The sequence below is a fragment of the Trichoplusia ni genome, chromosome 1 (genome assembly GCF_003590095.1).
Source record: "Trichoplusia ni isolate ovarian cell line Hi5 chromosome 1, tn1, whole genome shotgun sequence".
Classification (NCBI taxonomy): Eukaryota; Metazoa; Arthropoda; class Insecta; order Lepidoptera; family Noctuidae; genus Trichoplusia; species Trichoplusia ni.
The window spans coordinates 14,983,090-15,009,586 of record NC_039478.1 but is presented as its reverse complement, the minus strand read 5'-3'; the positions used below and the strand labels follow the sequence as shown (position 1 = coordinate 15,009,586).

Here is a 26,497-nt window from a genome sequence, read left to right as displayed (position 1 = left end):
TTACGAGATCGTAAAAGGCAAATTTCATTGGACCCCGTGTCTCTGAGTTTTATGGCGGTAGTAGGTCACGTAAGAAACCGAACATACGGAACCTTCTCAATTCTTTAGAATCACTAAATAGGAACCTCCTTCACAAAGTTTACTTTATTGAAGGTAAGTTTTTTTAGGATCCATAAAAGTGTGCCTTTGAAACCCTTCTTCGACTTAAAAGGTCGAGTAAAGAGGTTTGCAAATGTTGCTGTAAACTATAAACGCTTTTCTCAAAACAATCATCCTTTGACATCGTTTCACTTAAGGGAAAAACGAGGACGACAACCTATTCCTTTGAATTTTTCTTGATAAAACGTCGTTTAACTAGTTTCGTTTAACTTTTGCCTCTAAACACAATCTTAACCACAGTTACGTATTCTTATTTTGCGCAATTAACCATTCATTTGTTTCTAGTAAAGAGATCGCAACAGATGCATATGCATACGCTGTCAATACAGACACATTTCACACAAAAAATAAAAACGATTATCAAAACTGAAGGTAGGGTAAAATATTGATTTATTATAAGTCTTGTGAAATAGTCAGAGGTAACCCTAATCCGACTGTAAAGTGCACATTACGGCCTCCAACACATTGGGGGGTTTGGGATTCCGAAAAATGCTCCGTCTTGCAATGATAAGGGGCGAAACAATTGAAACCACAATTTACAGGCTTACCTGCACCACATTGAAGGATTGAAGGCTATATTTTTAGAAACGCACCGCTTGTTATAAGGTATTCAATTTATTTTGTATCAAACTTTCTCGTTTGAATTCTATTCGTTTGTTTCAATTCTTCTATTTTGTAGCAAAACTATTACATAGAAAATCTTTAACAAATTGTATGTCACCTATTTAATGAAATAAAATATTAATCATATAACAGATAATATTTAATAATCATTTTTTAGTAGACTTCATTTCGATGGCATATATTTGATATATGTTGTTTTTCACGTCATTATGGTTTAAATATTCAGATTCTTTTCCATATCTAATTCCGAAAAAAAAACCTCAAGCCAGATAGGTACTCCTTTCCAAAAAAACAAAAGAAATATGAAATTCATAAAGCGTCGTATAATAGCAAACGGGAAATATTATTGCTTGTCTATAACACACATCTGCTCACATTTTTTATTTCACGTTTAACTCAAAGGGACTGAGAACGGAGATGATAATTTGGAGTACTCGAAGTAGTTTAGGGGACTTAAATTGCTTACAGGCAGTAACGTTTTTTCAGCTCTTTGCAGGAAGTAGGTTAAAATGAAAAAACATCGAATTAATTTCCATCTCGTTTTTGAAATCTTCATAAAAAAATAAGAGTCTTGATAATCTTATTAAAGGACCTTCTGCGATACATGGATCAAATACATTAGTGCTATAGCCGTTTTTATTTTTATTTTATTATCAATTTAATTTGTTTACTGTACTTTAACTTTCTAGCAACATATCATAATGAATTTAAGTACTACAATATTTACAGACCTAACCTAACCCAACCTGTTTCATTTAGTATTTCATGTGTGACGTCACAAAGCTCAAAGTCACCATTCAGTTAAAATTCCAACTGTAACTCTATCTGGAATGAGTAAAGGGCGTTGCAGACACGGTTGCCATAGCAACAGTAGGCACTTAGACAGGGGGAAGCTCAATATGAACTGCACCATTTGAATTTCAAGTGCTATGCAAAGCGAATCCGATCTGAGGATCCGTCGAGATCGCATTAATGTGCTTTAGTAAACACCGATATTATTGTCTCACTTGAATAACAATTGTCGTTGAAGTAGTTCGGACTTAGGACCGGTCTTATCTCGCTAAGTTGCCGCATTTACAATTACAAAAGGTTGGCTTGGGTTGTGTTGGGAACCAGGCGTGCAATAAGGGATGTACTAGAATAGGAACGAATATTCTGTCTTGCACACCATAGAATGACATCGATGAAATTAATTACATTTGAATGATTGAAACCCTATTACTGAGACACTGTTGTCTGACAGTCTATCTGTCTGTCTATAAAAATATATCATCTCTCTCTAATTATAGTAATTCCCATTTTGCAGTTTTGAAACAGCCCAATACACAAGAACAACAATGTACCCACTTACTCCTTAACGACCTAAGAAATAAGAACGTTAATTAAAACAACTAATTACGAGTTATATAATTTAAATTGTAAACAATACAAAGTAAAACTACCCACAATGCAAATTCTCGCTGTAATTGATCATTACGTCGCAGAATGCTTCGCAAACAATTGAAAGAGGATCCTTTTCAGGCAGTACGGTCAGTAAGAAAGAACGTACCCTTCTTAATATTGTGCTTGAGGAAGCGTGACATCGCTCTAGATGGCGTAAAGCTCCATCTCTTTTCCATAATTTCAAGAGGCGATAGTAGTCCTGGCTGAAGCAGAACCGACGACCTCCGGTAGAGCAGTCTTTGCCATCACTAGACCAACACCTTAACGACTGTACACAATCAAAATACTTTAAACATCTTTTTTTTTATGGCGGGGGCATCCTCATAGTCACCCGCCTCCACGGTGTAGTATGTGGTTAGTGTCAGACTCCTACTGACTAAGCTTGAATCAATATGCAACCGTCTACCGGGTTTGGCCGGTACTCATTAATGTATTGCAATTTATCAGGCATCGATCGCGAACTCCTAAACACCTATTATTATTAAAAATAAGGTTCTATATAAAATGTACTGTATTGTTCGATTTCTGTTGCTGACCGTACGAATAACAAAAGAATACATCTTGAATTCGTTTTTGTTTTGTTCAAACGGAACTACATATTTTTAATTATTTTAAATATTGTCTTGTTATTGTCTTTTTGTAATTAAGAACGACCTTTGTCGGTCAAGGAAAATTACGAATGTCGTGGCTTAGAATAATTCTATACGCATAGGGTCAACTCGAGGCACTTTCGTACTGGTCAATACCCCTAATGGTTAACAAACACCCTTTTAATATTCTATCGACGGTGTTAACGTTATCTATCTCATAATATGTAAAAGTTTTGATGCTTCAGCTAAAATATATTTAAGCTAATTCTATTTTTCTTCAAATAAGTCCATTGTATTTCCATACTCAATTCTACTACACATCAAGGCATGAATTTCAAAAAACGAAAATACAAAATTTAAGCTCATGAAAGAGAAACCAACAGCAGTAGGTATACAAAAAACAATAGTACATGTACACGAGGGGGACCTAAACAAATACAACAAAATGTAAGTAAGCAAGCGTGTACACACGAAATATACTAAACATTAAAAGGACTCGACAAAAAGTCTTATACTGAGTAACTTCTATCAAATGTTCAGTAAAAGTAGTGAATGCTTCTATTTCTTAATTTTCTGAACCATTGACGTGTAAAATAAGCCGTCTGTTTAAATATTAAGAGTGTCTTCAACCGACCATGCGGTTTACTTTCATTCGTAAGTAGTAGAAGATTGCTTGCGAGATAGACGAATGTGTTTGCTTTATTTTAATAGTTTTATTTTACTTTTTTTTTATAAATACGTTCATATGTTTTTCCACAGCATTGGCATGCTTTACAGGCAATAACAGTATAATTAATAGCGCTTTAAAGTAAACGATTTTCTATTGAGTACTCGAAACGGACTCTACATCTTCGAAAACAATTAGCGTCTTTTAGCATCACCAAAAACTCAAGAATTCCATTAATTTAGTACTTGAAAATCTATTCGACTTTATTAAATATGCAAATGACTAAGACCTGACTACAATAGTACACTAATAGATTAATCGTTTCGCGACACGAAGCGACGAATTCAATGTCGAATCCAAATCAATTAACCGGGAGCAATTTGGGCGAAGTTGGACGATGCAATTAGAGATGTCGGGCTATCTGACCGAGCCAAGACCGGCCCGATGTTAACGACATACAGACTATTCGTAATGATTTTCATTTGTTCACAGCCCAAAGGATTCCTGGTATTCCAATGAAATTAATATCTTCGAAAAATTTTCATTTGATCTAGTTCAAATAGATCTTTAGTCTGATTGCTTATTGGTTTTTTCAGTGTGGATCTAAATGAATAACGCGTGGGCTAATTTTCGGTTAAGTAGCCTAGGATAGGATTAGAATATCATGATGAGAAAGTAAAATATTTTGCTTTTAAGAGAAGTAAAGTCAAACTTGAAGTATGTACAATATGTACAAATATAAAGCATGCGATTTGACATGTTTTTATTTTTAATTATGAAATAGTATGTTCACAGAAAAAAAAAAACATTACATTAAAAGAAAATATGTTTTAATTTCAATTAATAAATATTGCTACCATACAATACTTTTTAGTCAATTCTTCTGGCAGCTCCTTCACAAAAAGCGTCACATCCAATTCTTTCGGTGTACGATTTGCCATCGAATATATAATCCTTCAGATAAACCGTAAACATCACTTCAAAGCCTAAATCTTTTCCAATTTTCTGGGTTCCAGTCGCTGTCAACAATGACGTGAAAATTTTAGGGTCCTTGGTACTAGGTGCACCTGGTACTAAAAATGCGTATTTAGGACCAAGGTCTTCAACGGTAATCCTTCCATAAGGTCCTCCTCTATATTTTTTAGCCAGTTCCGAAGTTATTTGACCCAGTAATTTAGCTAGTCCTTTACGTCTGTGTTGACGGTGAGTTCCCATAAACATTAGTTCAATACCGCAGTCAACACCATACCTTGAAAATAATTTATTTTATAAGTCTGCCTGTCTTATTTTACGAAAGTAAGCAAATTTTTCTTCGGGGCAGAAAGGTAAAATAATGATAATAATAGAGTAGTTTACATGTTACATGAAAATCACATACAACAACTTGAAGACTACCTGGCACTGGTCTCAAATTTTAATTTTTAGTCAAGGAATTTTATTTCATACTACTCCAATTCGCCTTAATTTGAACTTAAAATAAGAAATACTGAATTTCCGCGAATTTCTGCTACGGTTACAGTTAATAGACGATTTTAATTATTAGAGCTGCAGATTTAATGCACTGGTTTGGCATTTGTTTTTCATGGAAACTCCCTGAGGCCTCTTCTGGTTAGGCACAATAAACGAAGATTTTACAACCTCGCCAGTAGTCAGCAACTTGTTAACCTGTTGGACGCACCCAGAACCACCTTGACAATTTTTTGGGCCATTGCAGCATTGTACCTTATATCCTAACCCGATAAAACCATATAACCATAAAAAGTCTGGTTGTTAAAAAATAAGATTTCTTTCTTTCCGAGCCCCATCAGGGTGCTTCCCCGTTCTTCCCCCTTCTACTTTTCCCGATGCCCAGTGACACAATGTATTCCATATTGCATTCTAGCGAGACTACTGACTGAGCTCCTGTACTATGGAGATAGTATTGAGTTTCTACTGTAGTTTCAATATGAAAAATATTACTTACTTCTCAAAATAATTACACTTAGAATCAACATCTATCATAAAATCTACTGCGGCAAGCGATTCCGGTTGTTTACAACGCTCTTTTACAAATGCTTCAAAGAATCTCTTTTCTGAAGCATCTGAAGGCTCCACCTGAAATGCACATATTTCTTGAAATGCCTTTATACATTTCCCCCGTTATCATAGGGTACACTGTTGTTTGTGGGGTATACTGTTGACAAAAATTATCTTATTTCTATAAACTTAACGAGGCAAAATTTTAATAAAAGTACCTTTATGCCTAATTAGTATTTTTGTTACAATAAGAGATGTAATTACAGACAAATGGAGATGGCTACAGGTTCCATATGATTGTATCTCAAGCTTAATTTGTCATAAACATAATTCATACCTGTAATTTATTTATTAATACCGCAGCAACTTCGTCAGTTTTAATATCGATAGCTACCAATGATATTCCGTTCAATACCGCATCTGCTGCTAGTTCTAACAAATCCTCTCCAGCTAACGGATTCTTGCTTATTCCTGTACCAATACACACGTTTTCATCCGGAATGAAATGATCTTTCAATAACTGTAACAATAAAAAATATAAGTTCACGTGTAATGTCGATTTTTGCTGCAAATTACAATCGTGTTTGATTTATTTAATGATTCGAATAAAAAGTAGGTACTCTATGTGATACCTAAGGCTAAAGATCTAGCTTTTGTGCTAAATTTTGACAAGATGCATTCACTAGTTTTGACAAGCAAGAGTAATAAACATTCATATTATTATTCTCCCAAACTTCCACGTTAATAATTATCGTGTATACAAGACACAAATTACACCTTAAAACGGAAACGTTTTGTTTTAATTACTTAAGACGATAAATTGACTAATTATGATAAGAATGCATAATTTACAATAACGAGACGAATAAACATCACCGTCGACTTCAATTATTTTGAAATGTAACAGACACCAGTTGTCCTTGATGGCACTTTTTTTTTCTCCGACTTGTTTTATAAGTCCGATTGCTATAACAAGACTATTCATTGTGGGTTTTGGTATAGACCTTATGGCCCTGACTAATAATCTATATATACTAATATAATATATATAATATATTATAGGTATATTATCTATACTAATATATAAAGCTGAAGAGTTTGTTTGTTTGTTTGAACGCGCTAATCTCAGGAACTACTGGTTCAAATCGAAAAATTATTTTTGTTTTGAATAGACCATTCATCGAGGAAGGTTTTAGGCTATAAACCATCACGTTGTGACGAATAGGAGCGAAGATACAATGGAATATGTGGAAAGAACGGGGCAGATATAAATCATAACTTCTAACCACGCGGACGAAGTCGCGGGCAATAGCTAGTGTTGAAATATTTTTCAAAATCGATCTATTCACTTTATCTCATCTCACTATAGCATTCTTTTTTTGTAATTTTCTTTTCTTGTCATGAGCTAGATATTTTTTTCTGTGTCTGGTTGTAATTTATCTATAACATGTATATTCATGAATTTAGAACTAAGAACTATATTAATTAGTTTATCAGCTGAAATTAGATGACGCTATGGGAAAGTCATGGAATATTATTATTTTAATACTTACGTTCATAGCTCCATTAAAAGTTGTAGCCGAAATCGACTCTACTCTGTATTTACCTGAAAAATATGTTAATAATTTTAATAAGACCAATAGTGTCATACTTCACGGCAAAGGCATCATTTCCATCTATCTACTTGTCTCCGTCTAAAGTAATTTGGGGGCAAAGGATCAGCTACCACTTTTTAAAGTAATATTTTTGCATTCGTTCAAGGGACACGCCATTCTGAGCCTAGTAGAGCGCTGTCACATTTCTACTACACCAAGACTGGACTTTGATCGATTCAATTCTGCTACACATCGATTTCAACCCGAAATCAATATGATTATTATTATCAATCAGTATAAAAAAAAACAATTGATAGGTATGATATGAAATATTCAATGTTTACATCACACTATACGTTGACCAGCATGAATACATCAAATATATTTCTTATCAGTTTTTTTTAAAACAATAATCATTTTGAACATGAAATCAATTTTCGATCTGTTAAACACTTGAAAAAGTTTCAAGTAATTATTGAACTATTATCTATAATTTTCACTTATGATATTTTAAATAGGTGAATTTTAATAAGAAAAAATAATACAAAATCGAATATATTAAAACTGAAAAAATTAACAATGTGCATACGTTTCAAACATAGCAGCTACTTACCGTCTTCAGTAATGTGCCACATTTTTCTTTTTTAATAAATCTACTCAAATGTTCGCGTTTACCCTAAATACTGGAACAACTAACGGGAATATACGAAAAATTACTTCGAGAACTTGCGACTAAATACAAACAATATTCGAACATTGGAATGAACACTCACTTAACTAAAGACCACTCAGTAACAATTACTCATATTATTTGAAAACTGATCCACTAGCTGTTCAAATTTAAAAATGTTTTTGTCACGAGTTGCATTAGACCTTATTAGTATAGCCGTAAGGTGTATTTTGAATTGTTATTACAATTCAAAAATGTTAATCGTGTATTTAGACATCAAATACGATAACACTCGATAACTGTAATCCTTACTATCTATATTAGGTAAACAATAGCGTATTTGTGACATCAGGTCTACACTTGTTTTCCAAAAGGGAAAAACATCAAATGACTCCTTCCACATTCGGTTGTGCAGACGGGAGTGTCTCACTTCTACTGACTTAAACCCACCCATGTTCTTTGCTTTGCCTTTCGTATACCGGGGCCACGGTAACCCTTTCAATACCGCTACCCCGGCAGGAGTTGTACATACAAGCACGGCTGGAACAATTTAAAGGTATTTTTTTCTTGAAGTTCGCAGCAATATGATAAATGACCGCAATGAAGATTTAGACTTTATTGAATAAACCATAATACGATTTTAATCCAACAAATATTGTGAATATAAGGAGCTCGTGAGTTAGCTATAACCGCATAAGTGAAACGATCACAGGTTAAGCTATGCTTGACGCGGTGGGTCCGTAGATGGGTGACCATTTTCGTCATAATAAGTTCCTCCGTGTTTCGGAAGGCACGTTAAATTGTGGGTCCCGGCTGTTATTCCTACAACTTTGGCAGTAGTTACAGATTGTCAGAAGCTTGAAAAGTCTGACAACCAGTCTAACCAAAGGGTATCGTGTTGTCCTGGTAACTGGGTTGAGGAGGTCAGATAGGCAGTCGCTCCTTGTAAAATACTGGTACTTGCTGCTAGCTGATCCCAACATATTTGAGTAAAGGCTAGGCCAATGATGATGATTGTGAATATGAGAGTTTGGATCGATTGATAAAAACCGCAATTTATCATCTGTCTTCCCAATTACGACCACGGCGGCTAGTTTCGCCTAGAGACATAAAAAACTACTTGTTGAATTAAATGCACCCGTCTATGGGAGACAGGCGTCTTTATTTTTACGTTTCTATAATTTATTGATTAATACTGCAACAACTCCACAGAAATTAGGATAAAAAAGATGTAGCTCACACAGTTTATAGTAGACCTTACTAGAATAGACATACAGTGCATTTTTTATTTTATGAAATAAATTTGGCAAATATCAAAAACGACAATCTTATCTTGTAATAACACTGATTTATAAATACGAGTATTACTGTGCTTACTTGAAATATGATAAAATCGATTGAACATTTCCTTATATTAGGATGTTCCGAAAAAAACTCTTATTTTTACTTTATTTTGTTTATAAGACAATTATCTGTATCTGACAAATGTACAAGATACACTAAGTACATAATATAATATGTTCACAAGTAGGTACTAAAACAGTGACTAGTCAGTCATATATTTGAAACATAAACATGTCGAATGTTTTCTCGAATTTTTACACCTATTAAGTAAAAGGAAACTACTTTTTAGGAGCAAACATAAAGTCAAATATTTACGTTTTAATGGTATGTTTTTATAAAAATACATATTTTGAATGTTGATTTGGCTTACTTACTTGCACTTGCCCCGTTTAGAATGCACTAATTTACAGTGATTATTTCTTAAATCATATTTTGTCAATTCTTCTTGCAGCTCCTTCACAGTAAACTTCAGCTCCAATTCTATCAGTGTACGGTTTACCATCGTACACAAAGTCCTTTAAAGAAACCTTGAGAAGAACTTCAAAGCCTAAATCTTTTCCAATTTTCTGGGTTGCAGTCGCTGTCAACAATGCCATGCAAATTTTGGGGTCCTTTGTGGTTGGTGGCCTTGGTACTATAAACGCGAATTTTTGACCTAAGTCTTCAATAGCCATTTTTGCATATGGACCCCCTCTTAATTTTTTAGCCAGATCTAAAGTGATTCGACCCAGCAATTTGCCTAGACCTCTGCGTCTGTGTGCACTATGGGTTCCCAAGTACATGAGCTCGATACCGCAGTCAACTCCATACCTTGAAAGAAAATGCTGTATTTCCTTCCAAATATCAAAAGAGAAGAGAGGAGGGATGCAAAATCAATCAAAATAATCAATCAATAACCTGTCAATCAAAATCAATAACCTGTAACGATTTCATCACACATTTAACACGAAATACTTATGCGACACTAAAAAAACAGGCACTGATCATCATTGAAAGCATCATTACTGTTTTTTTTTCTCATCTTTGGACGAGAAGATTTTTTACAGACCACAAATAGTTTCTACAGTAATCTTAGAATAATGAACATAGCTTACTTCTCAAAATAATTGCATTTCGCATCAAGATCGATCATAAAATTTACCACGGCCCGCGTTTGCCGTTGCTTGCAACGCTGTTCTACAAATACTTCGAAGAAGGTCTTTTCTGAAGCACCTGAGGGATCCACCTGAAATGGACATATTCCTAAAGTTGTGTCTGAGTCTACACGAAAATAAATAGGTAATTATTTAATATTAAAATAAACGGCACCTGTATTTTATTGATTAATACAGCAGCAACTTCATTAGTATCAATTTCGACAGCCACCAATGATATTCCGTCTAATGCCGCGTCTGCTGCTAGTTCTAACAACTCCTCTCCAGCTAATGCATTCTTGTTAACCTCTGTACCAATACACACGTTTTCATCGGGAAAGAAATGGTCTATTAATATCTGAAACGATAATAACGGATATATAAAGTAATACAAATGTTGGACAAAATGGATCTAGATTCTCTACACTACATAACGACGTGAATTGATTAAGTGTTATGCAATGGGTGTCTAACAATTAAAAACTATGTTTACATGTAGTTTACACGTATACTCTCATATGAAGAATATTGTGACTGCAATACTTACTTTCTCAGCACCAGGGAAAGTAGCAGCCGAAAGTGATTCTACTCTGTATTTGCCTGTAAAATATTCAACATGAGCCATGAGTAATATGAGTATGTCTTTTTACGGTAAAGGAATCTTCCATCCGTTTCAGTCTATTGCTAGTGACCAGAAGTTCCACCTCTTAAAGAGTGCATTAATAATATGTGCATTTATTGAATACATAGAAAGATAAAAATGAAATTTTAGATAAGTATGTTGTACTATTAAATAATAAGGCTATAACTGCTTTCTCTCTCCTAAGATATTGTTTTGCCCGACAGGTTAAAAATCATATCTTTCAATAATGTGTAATATACTTACCGTCTTCAGTAATATGCCACATTTTCTTTTAGTTTAGGTTAATCTTTTTCAATTTTTACCGTAGTTACTGGTTACAGGTACAGTTGGTTATAGGTGATTATAATTAGCGCTTTAACACACACTTAACAAAGACTGCTCAGCAACAATTACTCACATTATTTAAAAATGGATCCTGTGGCACGAAATTCGCAAAATATTTGTAACATGTTACTATAGACCTTATTCACTTTAGCATAGAGTGCACTGTTGGTTTGTCTTAACCATTCAAAAAACATCAAAGCAAACTCAAAAATGATAAAAATCGATAAAACCCGATAAGCGTAATCTATATTATTTATTTGTATTAATAAATCAAATTCGTGTTACATCTATACTGATATTATAAATGTGAAAGTATCTCCGTCTGTCTGTCTATCTCGCTTTCACGCTAAAACTACTGTACCGATTGTAAAGATTATTTGGTACGGACTTTTAGAATGGACTACAGCTTTGAAATTTGGCTTTCATATTGATTGCTTAATGAAAACCGCAATAGTAATATTATTAATGACATATATTCTCTATGATTTTTCACATTTTAAATAAATAATGTATTTCTTATAATTATTATTCGGTTAATAACTTTAGTCAATTCTTCTTGCAGCACCTTCACAAAAAACATCATTTCCAATTTCATCTGTGTACTTTTTACCATTAAAAAGTAAATCTTTTAGAGAAACCGTAACAAGGACTTCAAAGCCCAATGCTTTTCCAATTTTCTTGGATCCAATAGCTGACCACAATCCTGTACATATTTTGGGGTCTTTCGTAATCGGTATTCTTGGTGCTAAAAAACCGTACTTAGGACCCAAGTCCTCAACAGTCACTTTCCCATATGGACCCCGTCTGTATTTGTTAGCCAGGTCCAAAGTTGTTTTGACCAGCAATTTGGCCAAACCTTTGCGTCTGTGTTCCCGATGAGTTCCTAAGTACATCAACTCGATACTGCAGTCAACGCCATACCTATAAAATGAAACATTTATGTAAAATACTGCCATTTCTACAAAATATGAAATATCAAATCAAATAGTTATATTGTTTCTAGAAGCAAAGTAAAATTAATGTTCGAGGAAGAAAGGAGATAGAAAATATACTTTGTAAAGGTAATCAATTAGCTTGTTCTTTTATTGTTCAATCTGCAGAAAATTCTGAGGCTCTCTGGAGCTTTCTCTTTCCTTTTCAAGGTTCTGAATGAAAAAATGGATGATGTATTCTGAGCTGTTTTATTTTGGCGATCATGCAGAGTTAACATTGTAACTTATGGATCACATTCCAAGTATCAGAAAAGATTACTTACTTCTCAAAATAATTGCACCTGGTGTTAAGCTCTACCATTGAATGCACTAGCGCTCGCGATGACTGTTGTTTACATCGCTGTTCAGCAAATATTTTGAAGAAACTCTTTTCTGAAGTATCAATTGTAACCACCTGAAAAAAAAACCTTTTTATAATATATGTTATTTTTACTAAGGCGTCTATCTATCGGCGTATCTGATAGTAAGGGATAGAACCATTGGAAAGAATTAGACGAGGCTTATGCCAAGAGGCACACCAAACTTAGGGATCTTTTGTGACCCTTTGTTTAGGAATAGAAGGCCAATTAATATAATAATACTGATATCAACGCTAGTCGAAGCTCATTAAAATTAATTGTTTAATTAAATACGCCTATCTCCCATTATACCTGTAATTTATTGATTAATACTGCAACAACGTCGTCAGTATCAATTTCAACAGCTACCAATGATAATCCGTCCAATGCCGCTTCTGCTGCTAGTTCTAACAACTCTTCTACAGCTAGAGGATTCTTGTTTACACCTGTACTGATACACACGTTTTCATCGGGAAATAAGTGGTATTTTAATAACTGAAACAATAAAACATTGGTCACAAAAAGATTAAAGACGCTTGCTTTTATTTCGATAATAATTAACATTGTATGTATTAAGAATCACTGCTGTAATTCCATGGTGTACAATAAAGAATATTCTAATCTAATTATTTTCAGGGTGCAAAGTTAGGAAATGTCGACTCCATCGAGCTAAAATACTGTTATGGAAAGAGAAAATGGCTCAATAAATCATTTCATTTTAAACTACGAAGAAATTTCTTTACATCACGTTTTGAAATTAATATATCCAACACTCGAATACCGGTGTTCTAACTCATTGCATAGCCTTTAAATCCTTTAATGCAGTTGTAAGGTGAAGTATTCAATTGTAATACTAACTTTCTCAGCTCCAGGGAAAGTAGTAGCCGAAAGTGATTCGACTCTGTATTTTCCTGAAAAGTATATGCATGTTTTTACTAAGGTCTCACTTCAAGACGAAGGCCTCCCTACACTTCTTCCACCTGTCTCTGATTACTTAGGATCTCAGCAGCCACTACCACTTCCTAATTTCCCCATGAGTTTTAATAAAAGTGCACTAAGGTATAATATTGAATGCCCTCTTTTTCGTTATCTCTGTCGATGAGCGATTACTTTCTGATAGTCACTTATTTAACAGTACTGATACGTACACCTGTAGAACAACACAATTTAAGTAATAATTTTTCCACTGTCTTATAATTTACAGTGATGTCATCAGTATTTGCATTATAGTTAATGTCATACTTTAATGTATATTCATTTTAACCTTTGGTACATAGTGTCAATGAAAAAGATTGTTGCAATTCATCTTCCTTAACGTTATGTAATAAAGTAATTAGTCGGAAAAACCCCCCGTGAGCTAGGACAGGAAAACTAGCGTCAATCCGTTTTTTCTGTGACGATATGGAATCAATATAGTATAAAAATATATTTTAACAGGCTCTTCTTCAGAATTTTGTTTAAGTTTTTTTTGGGACAGACCCAAAAAAATTCTTTCCATACAAATTTATATTGTTTTCTTTTATGACATCAATCTAATTATAAAACTTTAGAAAACGTTATTTAAAAACGAATACAACTTGTTTTATAAAACACATAAATATTTGAATTCACTCACCATCTTCAGTCGTATGCCACATTTTAACGTTTTTGTTATGCCAGTTTTCGTTCGCGTTAACCGAAGCTAGAACAACTAACAACTAAATTAAAAAGGTGAAAAAATAACACAAATAATTGCTAACAGTAACTTGTACAGCTGGAACAATAATTTATGCATCTTGTATCAGGTACTTTAAATACGATAAAATGGTTAAAACATTAAACTCAATTTCAGTTTCAATTGGAAACATGTTAAAAAAATTCAGTCACGTCAAGTAGTGGAAAAATGATTTCCTATTCCATTTTTTTAATCTAGGGATTGGTTTAGCTACTTCAATTTTTAATCTCTTTTAATGTCTGGCAGTTACAGTTTCATCGCTGATAATTAATTATTATTAAATAAAATTTGTGACACGGACACTTTGTTTTTGTAGATAAAATTATAAATCATGAAACATGAGCTAAATATTATTATGATGTGTATCATATGTACTACTTACAGGTTTAAAGGTGGATTGAATATCGGAAGGGAGGACAATAAACCAAAAACTTATCTCACATTAGTTCATTTTACGTTTTTGATATATTTTCAAACAACCTTTTGAGAGGGCCTGAGAGCCCTTATGACTAAGAGCTAACTACTTATAACGCGACGAACCCAGTTTCTAATGGTCAATTAACCATTAGCAATTTACACTTTGTTGGATAATGTAATATGTGCAGCTACCTGACCGAACCAAGACGGGCCTGATATTAAAGACAAACAGACTACCCTTTGTGATGTAACTGATATTTCAATGAATTGTGACACTCTCATCTTGGTCTCAATAACATACATAAGGCAGGTTTATATTTCAGTGGGATTGGTCATTCTTCTTCATATTTATATACATTCTGTCAGAATCAAATTTTATTTTATATTTTTGAATAAAATAATAAACGTAATATCCCACATAAAAAGTCAATTTTATTACAAAATACTAAACTGATATAATACAAAAATATTTTAATCAATTCTTCTGGCAGCACCTTCACAAGTAGCTTCAGCTCCAATCCTATCTGTGTACGGTTTACCATTGAAAACGAAATCCTTCAGAGAAACCGTAAGAAGTACTTCGAATCCTAAATCTTCACCAACTTTCTTAGACCCGGGCGCTGACCACAACCCTGTGCAAATTTTTGGGTCCTTTCTGGTTGGTGTTCTTGGTGCTATAAAAGCGTATTTTGGACCCAAGTCTTCTACAGTCATTTTCTTATATGGTCCTCCTCTGTATTTTTTTGCCAGTTCCAATGTTGTCTGACCAAGCAATTTGGCTAGTCCTTTGCGTCTGTGTTCCCGATGGGTTCCCATATACATTAACTCGATGCTGCAGTCAACACCATACCTAGAAAATAAAATATTTTTGAATTATGTCGTAAGTAATGTCGTAACCATAAGTGTTAATTTAAGAAGGGATTTATCTCCTATTTATATTACTTTCCTCTCGGAAAATATGTAGGTGGAGTAGTTTCCTTAGTTTAAATAAATATATTCTTACATTAACTAGTAGCTCCAACTTATTGATCTCTGTTAATTCTAGTTTCAATTTTTAATTATTTCAGAATAAGACTTAAAATTTAAATCATTACTTACTTCTCGAAATAATTGCACCTAGCATCAAGATCTATCATAAAGTCCACTACGGCCCGCGATTCCGGTTGCTTGCAACGCTCTTCTGCAAATACTTCAAAAAAGCTCTTTTCTGAAGAATTTGTCGGAGCCACCTGGAATCAATGAAAAATTTCATAAACTCAAAAAGTAGTTACGATTATTACTTTTTTCTTTAAATTTGAATGACAGTAGTATAATCTAATGTACAACAGTTTACAGTTGCTACCTAGTAGAATAAAAGAAATGATTTTTTTCATTGCGAAGGTCTGCTAAAACCACGATCAATAATTACAAATTGTATCCGACGTTTAAATTAATAATTATGAGCAACAAAATCGTCTCACACAAATGTAGATTTTTTAGGTTACAAACAAACAGACAAAGATAAACCTTGTTCTTTTAGAGGTCAGTTGAAACTTACCTGTAATTTATTGATTAATACTGAAACAACTTCGTCTGTTTCATTTTCAACAGCCACCAATGACAGTCCGTCTAATGCCGCGTCTGCAATCAGTTCTAACTGCTCCTCCCCAGCTAAAGGATTTTTGTCTACTTCTGTTCCAATACATACGTTCTCATCGGTAAAGAAATGGTCTGTTAATAACTGAAACAACAAATATGTTATAAGATTTTTCTGAAAATATTTTTTAATCATATTTTTAATAGTTCGATCGGCCACTATGACTATAACATTATGATAAAACAAATTAAGTCTTAAGAATACTGTACTGAACTTTGCTATCTCATTTGTATGCCTAAGGATTGCGAACTACGATCATGGATTTTAATTGGCATTTATTTCATGTTGGCATGCGGATCTCGATCCATGGGCGTCTAATGCACCGGGTCCTTGAATTTCTTCAATATGTCTTTTGACGCGTAGTCAGTTACTGGCTGGTTGCGCCATCAACCTAGCAGAGCTATGCCTCTATGTAAGCCCCCTAAATTTAAAACTTCGTATAGTAATTTCATACTATCATGTGTTATCGGTTATATCGCGACGGCTATCTGTAAGTTTAGTGTGAACGACGAGGACTTATAAAATAAGTATGGAATAAATTCATACGTATTACAAGTACATTTACCTTTTCCACTCCAGGGAAGGTGGTCGCCGACAGAGATTCAACTCTGTATTTACCTGTAAAATTTTAAAAAAAACTTTAAATAAAAGAGTCCTTCGTATCATAATTCAAGGCAAAGACTTTACTATACTCTCTTTCAAACTTTATCAGTTATTTTAAACCGACGTTAGCGCTAATTCATGTAGTGGCACGAATTAGAACTATGGTCGACAGGGAACTATAAACACCGATGACACTCAATCCCTACACTATATTTTGGTTTGATCGATAGTACTATTTAATAGGACCAATAGAGTCTCTTTTTTCAATAGAGAGTAGACCTGTGTTTAGTGAAATCAAAATAAAAAATTGAAACAAAATAGTTTTGGAAGAGTGTGGTTTTGCGCAAACGTCTATTTACACTGAAAAAAAACAGCTACCGCAGTAAGGAATTTAATCCTTGAGTCGCGGGGTTGTCACAAACATACAAATCACGTGCACAACAACACCCAAATTCCGAACAAGCATTCATGGATCATATAAATGCTTGTCAAAGTAGTGTAGTCGGGGATCGAACCCGCGACACAACGCGCACAATGGGTTTGATGTGGGTGTTTTTAATAAGAAATAAAAGTAAACTTAACAAAAACAGATAAAATCCGGAAAACCGGTTTTACACCCATTTTATATTCGTAAATTTAATCTTTCGTTTTCCTCTATACTATGCGAAAAGCTATATACATAATAAACAAACTCCCAAAAACAATGTTATTATAATTTATGCAAATATTTTTAAATCTAGTCATTACTATCAATACACTACATGTAAATACAATACACAAATATGATCACTCCCTGTAACAAACAAACATGTCATTAAGATCATAAACTATTATACTGTTCACTTAGTCCGATAAAAGAAACTACAGATTAAATAAAAATAGCACATACATATTCAACAAATGCTATAAAATGAGTCAACTAAATGAAAAAACTACTTATAACAATAGAAAACATCCGCAATACTAAAATGCACTTACCATCTTGAGTTGTATGCCACATTATTACAAATTATATCAAATCTTTTTAACTTTCCTAACGTTCGTGTTAATCAAAGCCACTGGACCAACTAAAGGAAAGAGACGAGAAACAAAAAAAAACGACAACAGTAACTTGTTTAGCACACGCACACATGGGCACGCGATACACACATACATACCACACATTAACAACTCGTAACGATGTAAAATTGCATCCACTGGCGGCAGATTCAAATTCGAAATGCTGTGGCTAATTTAAATTGGGCCGTAATACCCTGTAAATAAAGTGTATTTTTGTTAGTGTTTGGTTTGCTGAGAAAAAAAACTTTAATGATAACCGTATGTCTCTTGTCATACTGCAAATAAGATAAAATTGATGATGCGTTCAAAGCGTAGATGTTAATGAACTGACCAGTTAAAGTCACTTTAGTTGTTGAAAAACAATGTCATTGCCATTCATTTGGAGTTAAAACGAAAACTTTCTACTACGGCACCGCTGTCTGTCCATTACCAGGATTTACCTCCGGAACCGCGATAGTTAAACAGTTGATTTATTTCTAATGACTCTGGTATTATATCCTCTAACGCTAAAAACGTTCTAATATACGGAATTGATAAGTCAAAGTCATTAATATTCCACAACTTTCACACAGCGCCATCTAGTCTCAAACTAAGCAAAGCTTGTATGTGTGCTTGTGTGCATTTTGAGTACTAGACAGCTGATAAACATGCTTATAAATTTCTAAATACACACATGTTTTTTTTTTAATTTTCCCTTCTTGTCCGGGTTACTTTTATCATTGATATATTTATTTATTTTAAACCTGGCACAAGATATGTGTTATAAAATTCCCAGCTATGAGTGTCTGTCTATGGCACCGTAGCATTTAATAAGTGTGAACCGATTTGGATACGTTTTTATTTATTCATAAATTTTACCTAGTTGAGTTAGCGAAAATAACGTCACAAAATTACTAATCGTACTCTCTCAATGAATATTAAATTAACGTTTTAGCATTATTCTTTAGTTTATAATAAAGTTCATAGCATAATGTTTTTACTGCAGAAAATAAATTCTTGACCTAAATCTAATAAGAATTTTACTAGAGCGTTGGTTCTATGCATCGCTTCGAGGCAAGTATTTCATAAAATTGCTCTTCAGCTGACTTTGAATAAGGTATTTGACATATTTGCGATAAAATGCTTCAGAGCTATATCCTGTATAATAAAGGCTTATAATGTTATTGCTAAATAACTGTTCAGGGATGGCAGACATTTTGTCTGATGACAATATTCTTTATGGTTATTTTAATCATCATAATTTGACTAAACCGAATCCTGATATGCCTCCTGTTTAAAGTTGTCAATGAAAATAATCAATAGGAAAGGGATATAAAGGTCGAAGGAAAAATAAAACCCACACTTGTGTCTAACAGTAATATATTAGTTATTTGAGAAATGCTTAAACAATACTAATCGCCGCAGCTTCAGCGAAAACTTCTCTTCCTATTCTTTCAGCGTAAGATTTTCCTTCATAAAAGAAATCAGCAAAAGATACACGGAGACCCACATTGAAGTTTAACACCTTCCCTATTTTCTGTGTAGGCTCTGCTGTCCACAGCGCTTGGCAGATCTTCGGTACTTTCGCAACTGGCTTTCTTGCCGTCATATTGGCATAATTTGGACCCAAGTCTTGTACTGTCATCTGTGCCACGGGACCATCTTTTAATTTCTTTGCTAATTCGATGGATTGTCTGCATAAAAGCTTTCCAAGATTATTATGCCTGTGCTGACGTAGTGTCGCCAGGAACATTATTTCAAGACTGCAGTCAACATTGTATCTGAAAGGACAACAAAAACAATTTTGTTTAAAACACAAATCGTAATTTATAATGCAAATCCGCATTTGATTCTATAATCTTGCGTATCCTATAAATGAATCTAATTTAAATTTTCGTGGGCGTCATCACCATCATCCTAGCCTTTTTCCAACTATGTTAGGGTCGGCTTGCAGCTAAGCGCCAACATTTTCCAATTAGTAGTGTTTTGCTAAGCGACTACCTATTTCAGTGTTAATCAACCCTGACTAACCCAGCTACTTGGGCAACACTATACCCCTTATTAAGACTGATTGACAGACTTTGTAGCTTTAGTCTACCCATAACGACTGTCAAAGATGGATATGTACGAGTAACAATCGGGGCTTACAATTTAACATACGAAGGAACTCGTTATGACATATTTTTTATTTATTTATCAAATAACATACACAACATAACAGTTTACACCAAATCGTTGGGCAGTCAGATTATACAATATGTAGACGTCACCATCCAGGGACCGACCGAATCAAGCGTAGCTTAACCTGCGATCGATTATAGTTTTAGAATACACGACGCACTTTAGAATCAGAGAAGTATGTTTAGATAAACTAATTCTTTTGCTATCAATAAAAGTTTCAGAAAATGGTTTCATATTTAATTGGTCTGCAACATAAAACCTCTATTTTCATTTTATTCTACTTGAACAACAAATTATTGTGCCGGTATTGACATTCTAAACCTTTTAAAGTAACCTAAGCGTGCCTAACTTTATTAGTCCATCGCGATGGTTAGCAAACAGTCCAGTCGAGTAGATGTTAAGCAAGTAATACTTGTGTCAAGGGGATTGACTAAGACTGGCAACCGTGACGTGCTAATGTTAGGGTAATTATCTTAGCTTTGAATACCCAATGTCCATATTATACCTACAATATATGTATAGCTACGAGTATATTGCTGTACATTAGTATTTCAAGACAGTTTCTTTATAAAAAACTTTGTGGAAAACAAAGACGGTCACTTATTTTGTTTCTATTATTGTATTTTGTAGAAACGATTTTAAAAATAACTAATACCAAGAATATCGGTTTATTTTTGTTGTTTGATTCTCGGAAATATAACGAATCACTAATACAGAATAATCCCCAAAATGTCAAGTTATTTATAGGAATAATGTCGAAAACTAAACACTGCCCTTACCATGAACTATAATAGCAGAACTGCTACAGCAATTAAAGCGAGAGGACGCAATACAATAAGAGTGCTGGCATCTCGCTTTTACAACGGCAGCAGCCCTGCTTAATGAAATCTTGGTACCGTAGCGTTTAAAAACATACTAGAATAATAAACCAAGCTTCAGTTCTTGGGACGTAAAACCACATAAGCATAAGACGTATTATCTTCCCTGTTTCATTATGTCAAACGAGATTACTCGAATTAATGAGACTTGTGCATTACGGAGAAGAAAATGAGGAAGAATTTAGCGTGGCACGTGTTTTATAGCTCTACATTTAATCATAAAGTACCAGTATACTTATACATATGTAGTATGTTTATAGATAAAACGCTGGTCTAAATTACTGAAGGCAGATATACATCTTTGCTAGATTTTATGGGCAGTAAGAAAAAACAGTTTTACTAAGGACTATCATGTTGCCAAGGTGACAGAGTTGAGGTGATGAAATGAGAAAAAGAGAAAGAGTCGGTCGGTTGTAAAACACTAGTACTTAGCTGCAAATCGGAAACTCCAATATATCTTTAAAGGGGTGACAATTATCAATGCCAATTCAAAATCAGTCATCAGTTTTTTTAGTTTTCAGCTTTTTTAGAAAATTTTCACTGGTGCTACCATACGTCACATAGATACTAACTTTTCAAAAAAATTGCATCTGCCGTCAACTTCAGCCATCCATTCAATTAGAGCTCGTGATGATGATTGAGTGCAGCGCTCTTCGGCAAATATTTCAAAAAATGGCTTCTCCGATGAATCTGACGTGGCTTCCTGAAATATGTAGAAAAGGTAGAGACAAACTGAACGCAGGCAACGTGGAATACTAGGAACACACTTATAATAGTTATTATGGCGTTATTTTTTGCTTTTACATTCGTTTTCTGGGGAAATTGTGGAAGCGAGACAACACTCTATGCCATGTAGCGATTCTCCACGTTTCAACAACGGCAACAGTATTACCATAAGCAGTACGTATTACCTAAAGTACTGGTGCCGATATCATAATACGTGCATACGCCAGGAGGCCTTTTTTCGTGTGGCGGGGGAATCCTCATGGACACCCACGCCCTCGGGGGAAGAAAGGGGTAGTATCAGACTTTTACCGACTAAACTGAACCGCCATATCACGTCATCCGCGTACAAGAGACCAATGACAACCTCGGCGGATGTTGCTCAACAACGTTGGCTATACGTCAGGAGGCCTACTGGCCTACAGAACTTAAAGTTAAATAATTGCGGGTGTAGAAGAGAGATAAAGACGCTGTCACGCTTCCACAACTCTATAATATTACTTTAAACGTGGTTGTGGACCCTCATTTTTATTTTATTAGTTAAACGAAAAACAATCGTAACAAATACGAAATTGAAAAGTACATATACTAGATACGTATTGGTATTGTTATTCGACAGCTCTCCGCTGACTAGTCCAAAAAGAATACTCAAAATTGAATAGAAATTCGCAGTATTCGTTTTAACCATAGTTTTTTCGAAGATAAAAGTTTTATTCCGATTTTAAAATAATAAAATTGACGTAATTTTAAAGATACAATATGGATATCCAACTGTTTAGAGTCTGAATATTTTTATAGAGTCAACTTTTATACTTCATGTCTTCGGGTTAATTATTCTTATTATAAATCCAATATTGATCTATTCTTTCATCAAAGAAATAATGTAACACAATGTTACCATTACTAAAAGGAGAAACCATTAGTATTTCGTTAAAAACCTTCAAGTGACTCACGAAAACTAATTAAAGTTACAAAGTTAATGCCCATTGACAATGTGTAACTTTGTAAAATATGCATTTGGGTCTAATTAGAACTAAATGAGTATATACAATACACCTATATAAAGTTTGTACTAACCCGACTTTTGAGTTTAGATCTATACGTACTGCTTATTACTGCTTAATATTACTAGTTGTCGTTGAAGATTTTTCTAACATTTTTGGCTGTATATAATAGTGAGGAATGACATAGCAGACGAAACTATCTATTTGATAAGTCTTTGCCAAAGTCTTTGTCTTTGCATGTAAAAGCTGGTTATGTTAGAAGAATCATAAGCTTAACAAACCTGCAATTTATTAAAAGAGGCAGCAACGACATCTCCACTGTCAATAGCGACGGCGACCAGAGACACACCGTCTAAGGCTGCGTCTGCGCATAGCTCTAACAGCTCTTCTGCAGCAACCGGATTCTTGTTCACTTCAGTACCGATACACACTGATTCATCTTGGCAGAATGCTTCCCTTATGACCTGAAGTATAAAAGACAGTTGTTATTTATTTTTAATGTCTTTCTTATTACGAGATGATAACCCACGCCAAGGACACAGTGTATGCCATTCTGTGACTCTGGACCAACCGGTAGGCCGAAGTCACTGAACTCTGGAAAAAATCCAGAAGAAGGCCAGGGAGTACCATCATATTCAGATTAGCTACTGTTTTATTTAAAAATCTTATTTGCAATATTAATAGAATTATAACGTCAAAAAATAGCAGCATGAAGATTAAAGTAATATGCGGCTTCCGAAATTGTAAAAGTGATTATTTTTAATTTGACATTATTGGAGACATTACCGTATCTAATCACGAGTACGTAGTCTTTTCAATTAAAAAATAATTGCTTCTGCTCCTTAGACCGTACAATTAACAAAGCAACGCAATAATGCTTCACTATCACTCGAAACAATGCTATTAAAAGGGACATTGCTATGAGACTAAATAGTCTTATTGTGTTTACTGCGAGTACCTACTTACTCTTAATGCACCGGGGAAAGTAGCAGCTGACAGTGATTCTATTCTGTATTTCCCTGAAAAGAAAAGGCAGACTTTAAAAAATAGTACCGTTTTACTTTTGAAACGTTTTTCTGTTTCAACGGTTCGGATGATTTTATCGAACGAAATACGAAACTATAGTGTTATTCTATCAAGATACGTTGAGTTTTTAGTTCAATTTTAAATAAAAAATATTTTATTTTTTTATGGTATGTTTTTTAATAGCAATGTATAAAAGAGCTCGTAGCTAAGCTATAACGGCACAATTTGATTGAACATAGACGAACCTACACTTGACAAGGTCGGTACCGTAAATTGTGGGTTCCGGCTGTTATTCATGCACCTTTGAAAGTCGGTATGCGTGGACTGAAGCTAGGAAGTCTGACAATCGACAATTGCCCAGTTAACTGAGTTGACCAGGTTAGATAAGCAGTACCTCCTTGTAAATCACTGTTAATCGTTGTTAACTGCATCCGGTTAGTCAAGAAGCCGACGCAGAAACAAGAGTTGATCAAATACGATTTCTCACAAACCAATGTACTGATTAATTGAATCAGACAAGAAAACAGCTACTAACTACATTATTCGTAATAGTGATCATTATCACACAATAAGAAAAAGAATACAAACTGCTCTGACCGATAAACAATTGGAACGGGACACAAAGAAATAACGAAAACACGGAAAAATTGAGTCAAATTTATGTTTTAACGTCGTGAACCTTATTCAATAACACATAAAAACCAGGTTACTTATAGTTAGGCCACTTCCATAAATGGAATTCAATCCAAAAACAACACGATACTGTCTTATAATACCAACATTCCACGGAAAAATTAAAAAGTTGATAAACATTAATCAAGCACTAACCGTCTTCGGTTGTGAACACTTCCATTTTCAAACGTTACTGTCACAGATCAGACGTGCGCACGCGTCGATGTTCAACTATCAACTAATTTGTTTGAGTTTGTGTTGTGTGTAGGAATGTTGTCATCGTGATAATATGGCTGCCTGTATCTATGTGACCTTCACCTCATACATTTAAATTCGAATGATATACACGTAGATAGTAGGCATTATAAAGGGATTATGTTCTTAAAGTTCCTATCGTGAATGAATCAGTTGCTAGGTTAAAATAAATATAATTTTAGGTATGGGCAATCTTAAATCTCAAAACCATTTTTACTATTCAATGGTTTGTATTCATTTACAAAAAAAATTGAAATGAAAATATGAGTCTAAAGTCTAAAACTAGTCGGGCACCCCCGATAAATACGCGTGCGTAAACCGTTACATCATTTAATAATGAATCAGTCTCACGATAGTTATTATAAAAAAATATATTATGAGCTTGTTTTTTGAGGGCAAACATTTATTTTTCCTTACTGAATAACCTATCAGACTGATTGCTGATAGGTTCATATTTATAATACATATTTCTATCCAGGTATAATCTCTGAAAAATCACTAAAATAAATTTGAAAGGTCTTTAATCATTATACATCTCCCCTGTTCATTTTCAATCCGTGCTAGAAGTCCTTAGACTAAGTATAGTTTTAGATTATACACTTTAAGGCACAAAATTAAATCTATACTTCTATACTAATATATAAAGCTGAAGAGTTTGTTTGTTTGTTTGTTTGAACGCGCTAATCTCAGGAACTACTGGTCCAAATCGAAAAATTATTTTTGTGTTGAATAGACCATTCATTGAGGAAAGGAGGACCATCCATTCAAGGAGGCTATAAACTATCACGCTGCAACTAATAGGAGTGAAGATACAATGGCAAATGTGGAAAAAAACAGGGCAGATATAAATCATAACTTATTTCTCTAACCACGCGGACGAAGTCGCGGGCAACAGCTAGTTTTGTATAAAGACATAATTAAGTTAGCAACATAAGTACCAAATTGATTGAATATTTAAGAGAAACACGAGAAAATCTTAAAACAAACTTTCGTCAATGTTAGGTGGTTTATCTTGAGCTGAAATAAATTAAATTTTGTCCCGTTTAATCATAATCCTTGTTTCTGACAACTTATTTAATATACGGGTGATTAATTTTATAAAATACAAAAGAAAACAAGATGAAATATCAAATATAAAGATATCGGAGTAAAAATCTTTATGAAAAAGGCAACCGTAAGACGCGACGAGGGCGACTCTTTTATAAATGTAATCAGCTTTCAAGAATTTATTATTTTAAGGAATTTCATTAGATTTGAACAGATTATTATTATGATTATATTTGACATCTTTTGTTACTGGGTTTTAAATGCTCACTTTATTATCATTTATTGCGTTTTTGTTTTGTTTTCGTTTTCCAAGTTCGTTGATTTGTCAATCAGTAATTATTTATGTCGGATTTTAAGCTAAGTTGTTTGTTTAGTAACAAAAGATAAAATAAAAACATAACTCCTACATATATCTTGTTAACGGCTCAATTTTCTATAGAACTGCGCAAGGAAAACTCACTTTAAAATTTAAAAAAAACGCATCCAAATCTGGTTACCCGTTTAAGTGCCTCATGAACAATCAAACATGTAACAACCCTTTCTTAGAGCCGGGATTTTAGAGGAATAGAAAACTGTACTATTTATTCTTATTTTATATTCAGAAACACATCAAGTAGTAAACTCTAGCCACTACACTTTATTATATTCTCAGCCAACTGAAATATTTCTGTAGTTAAAGTAGAGAGACCAAATTTTTCATTTTTATGATATATGAAAAGAGATTTCTTTATACGAATCGTAGTTGGATGGAATTGTAACAATACA

At 33.9% G+C, this 26,497-nt stretch overlaps 2 protein-coding genes across 2 annotated transcripts; both read right to left on the bottom strand.

The window, feature by feature from the left end:
- Positions 1 to 4,296: 4,296 nt before the first annotated feature.
- On the bottom strand, positions 4,297 to 24,686 carry LOC113498092. The gene is made up of 20 exons (XM_026878370.1): positions 24,587 to 24,686; positions 23,699 to 23,751; positions 23,014 to 23,196; positions 21,578 to 21,708; positions 19,351 to 19,727; positions 16,871 to 16,923; positions 16,207 to 16,389; positions 15,768 to 15,898; positions 15,249 to 15,519; positions 14,154 to 14,235; positions 13,397 to 13,449; positions 12,851 to 13,033; positions 12,464 to 12,594; positions 9,538 to 9,918; positions 8,215 to 8,304; positions 7,708 to 7,739; positions 7,053 to 7,105; positions 5,837 to 6,019; positions 5,447 to 5,577; positions 4,297 to 4,732 (listed from the first exon to the last, which is right to left on the bottom strand). The coding sequence occupies exons 1-20, from the start codon at positions 24,609 to 24,611 to the stop codon at positions 4,354 to 4,356; spliced, it is 3,105 nt and encodes a 1,034-aa protein (XP_026734171.1). The 5' UTR covers positions 24,612 to 24,686; the 3' UTR covers positions 4,297 to 4,353.
- On the bottom strand, positions 15,082 to 17,986 carry LOC113496960. The gene is made up of 5 exons (XM_026876366.1): positions 17,887 to 17,986; positions 16,871 to 16,923; positions 16,207 to 16,389; positions 15,768 to 15,898; positions 15,082 to 15,519 (listed from the first exon to the last, which is right to left on the bottom strand). The coding sequence occupies exons 1-5, from the start codon at positions 17,906 to 17,908 to the stop codon at positions 15,141 to 15,143; spliced, it is 768 nt and encodes a 255-aa protein (XP_026732167.1). The 5' UTR covers positions 17,909 to 17,986; the 3' UTR covers positions 15,082 to 15,140.
- Positions 24,687 to 26,497: the final 1,811 nt, after the last annotated feature.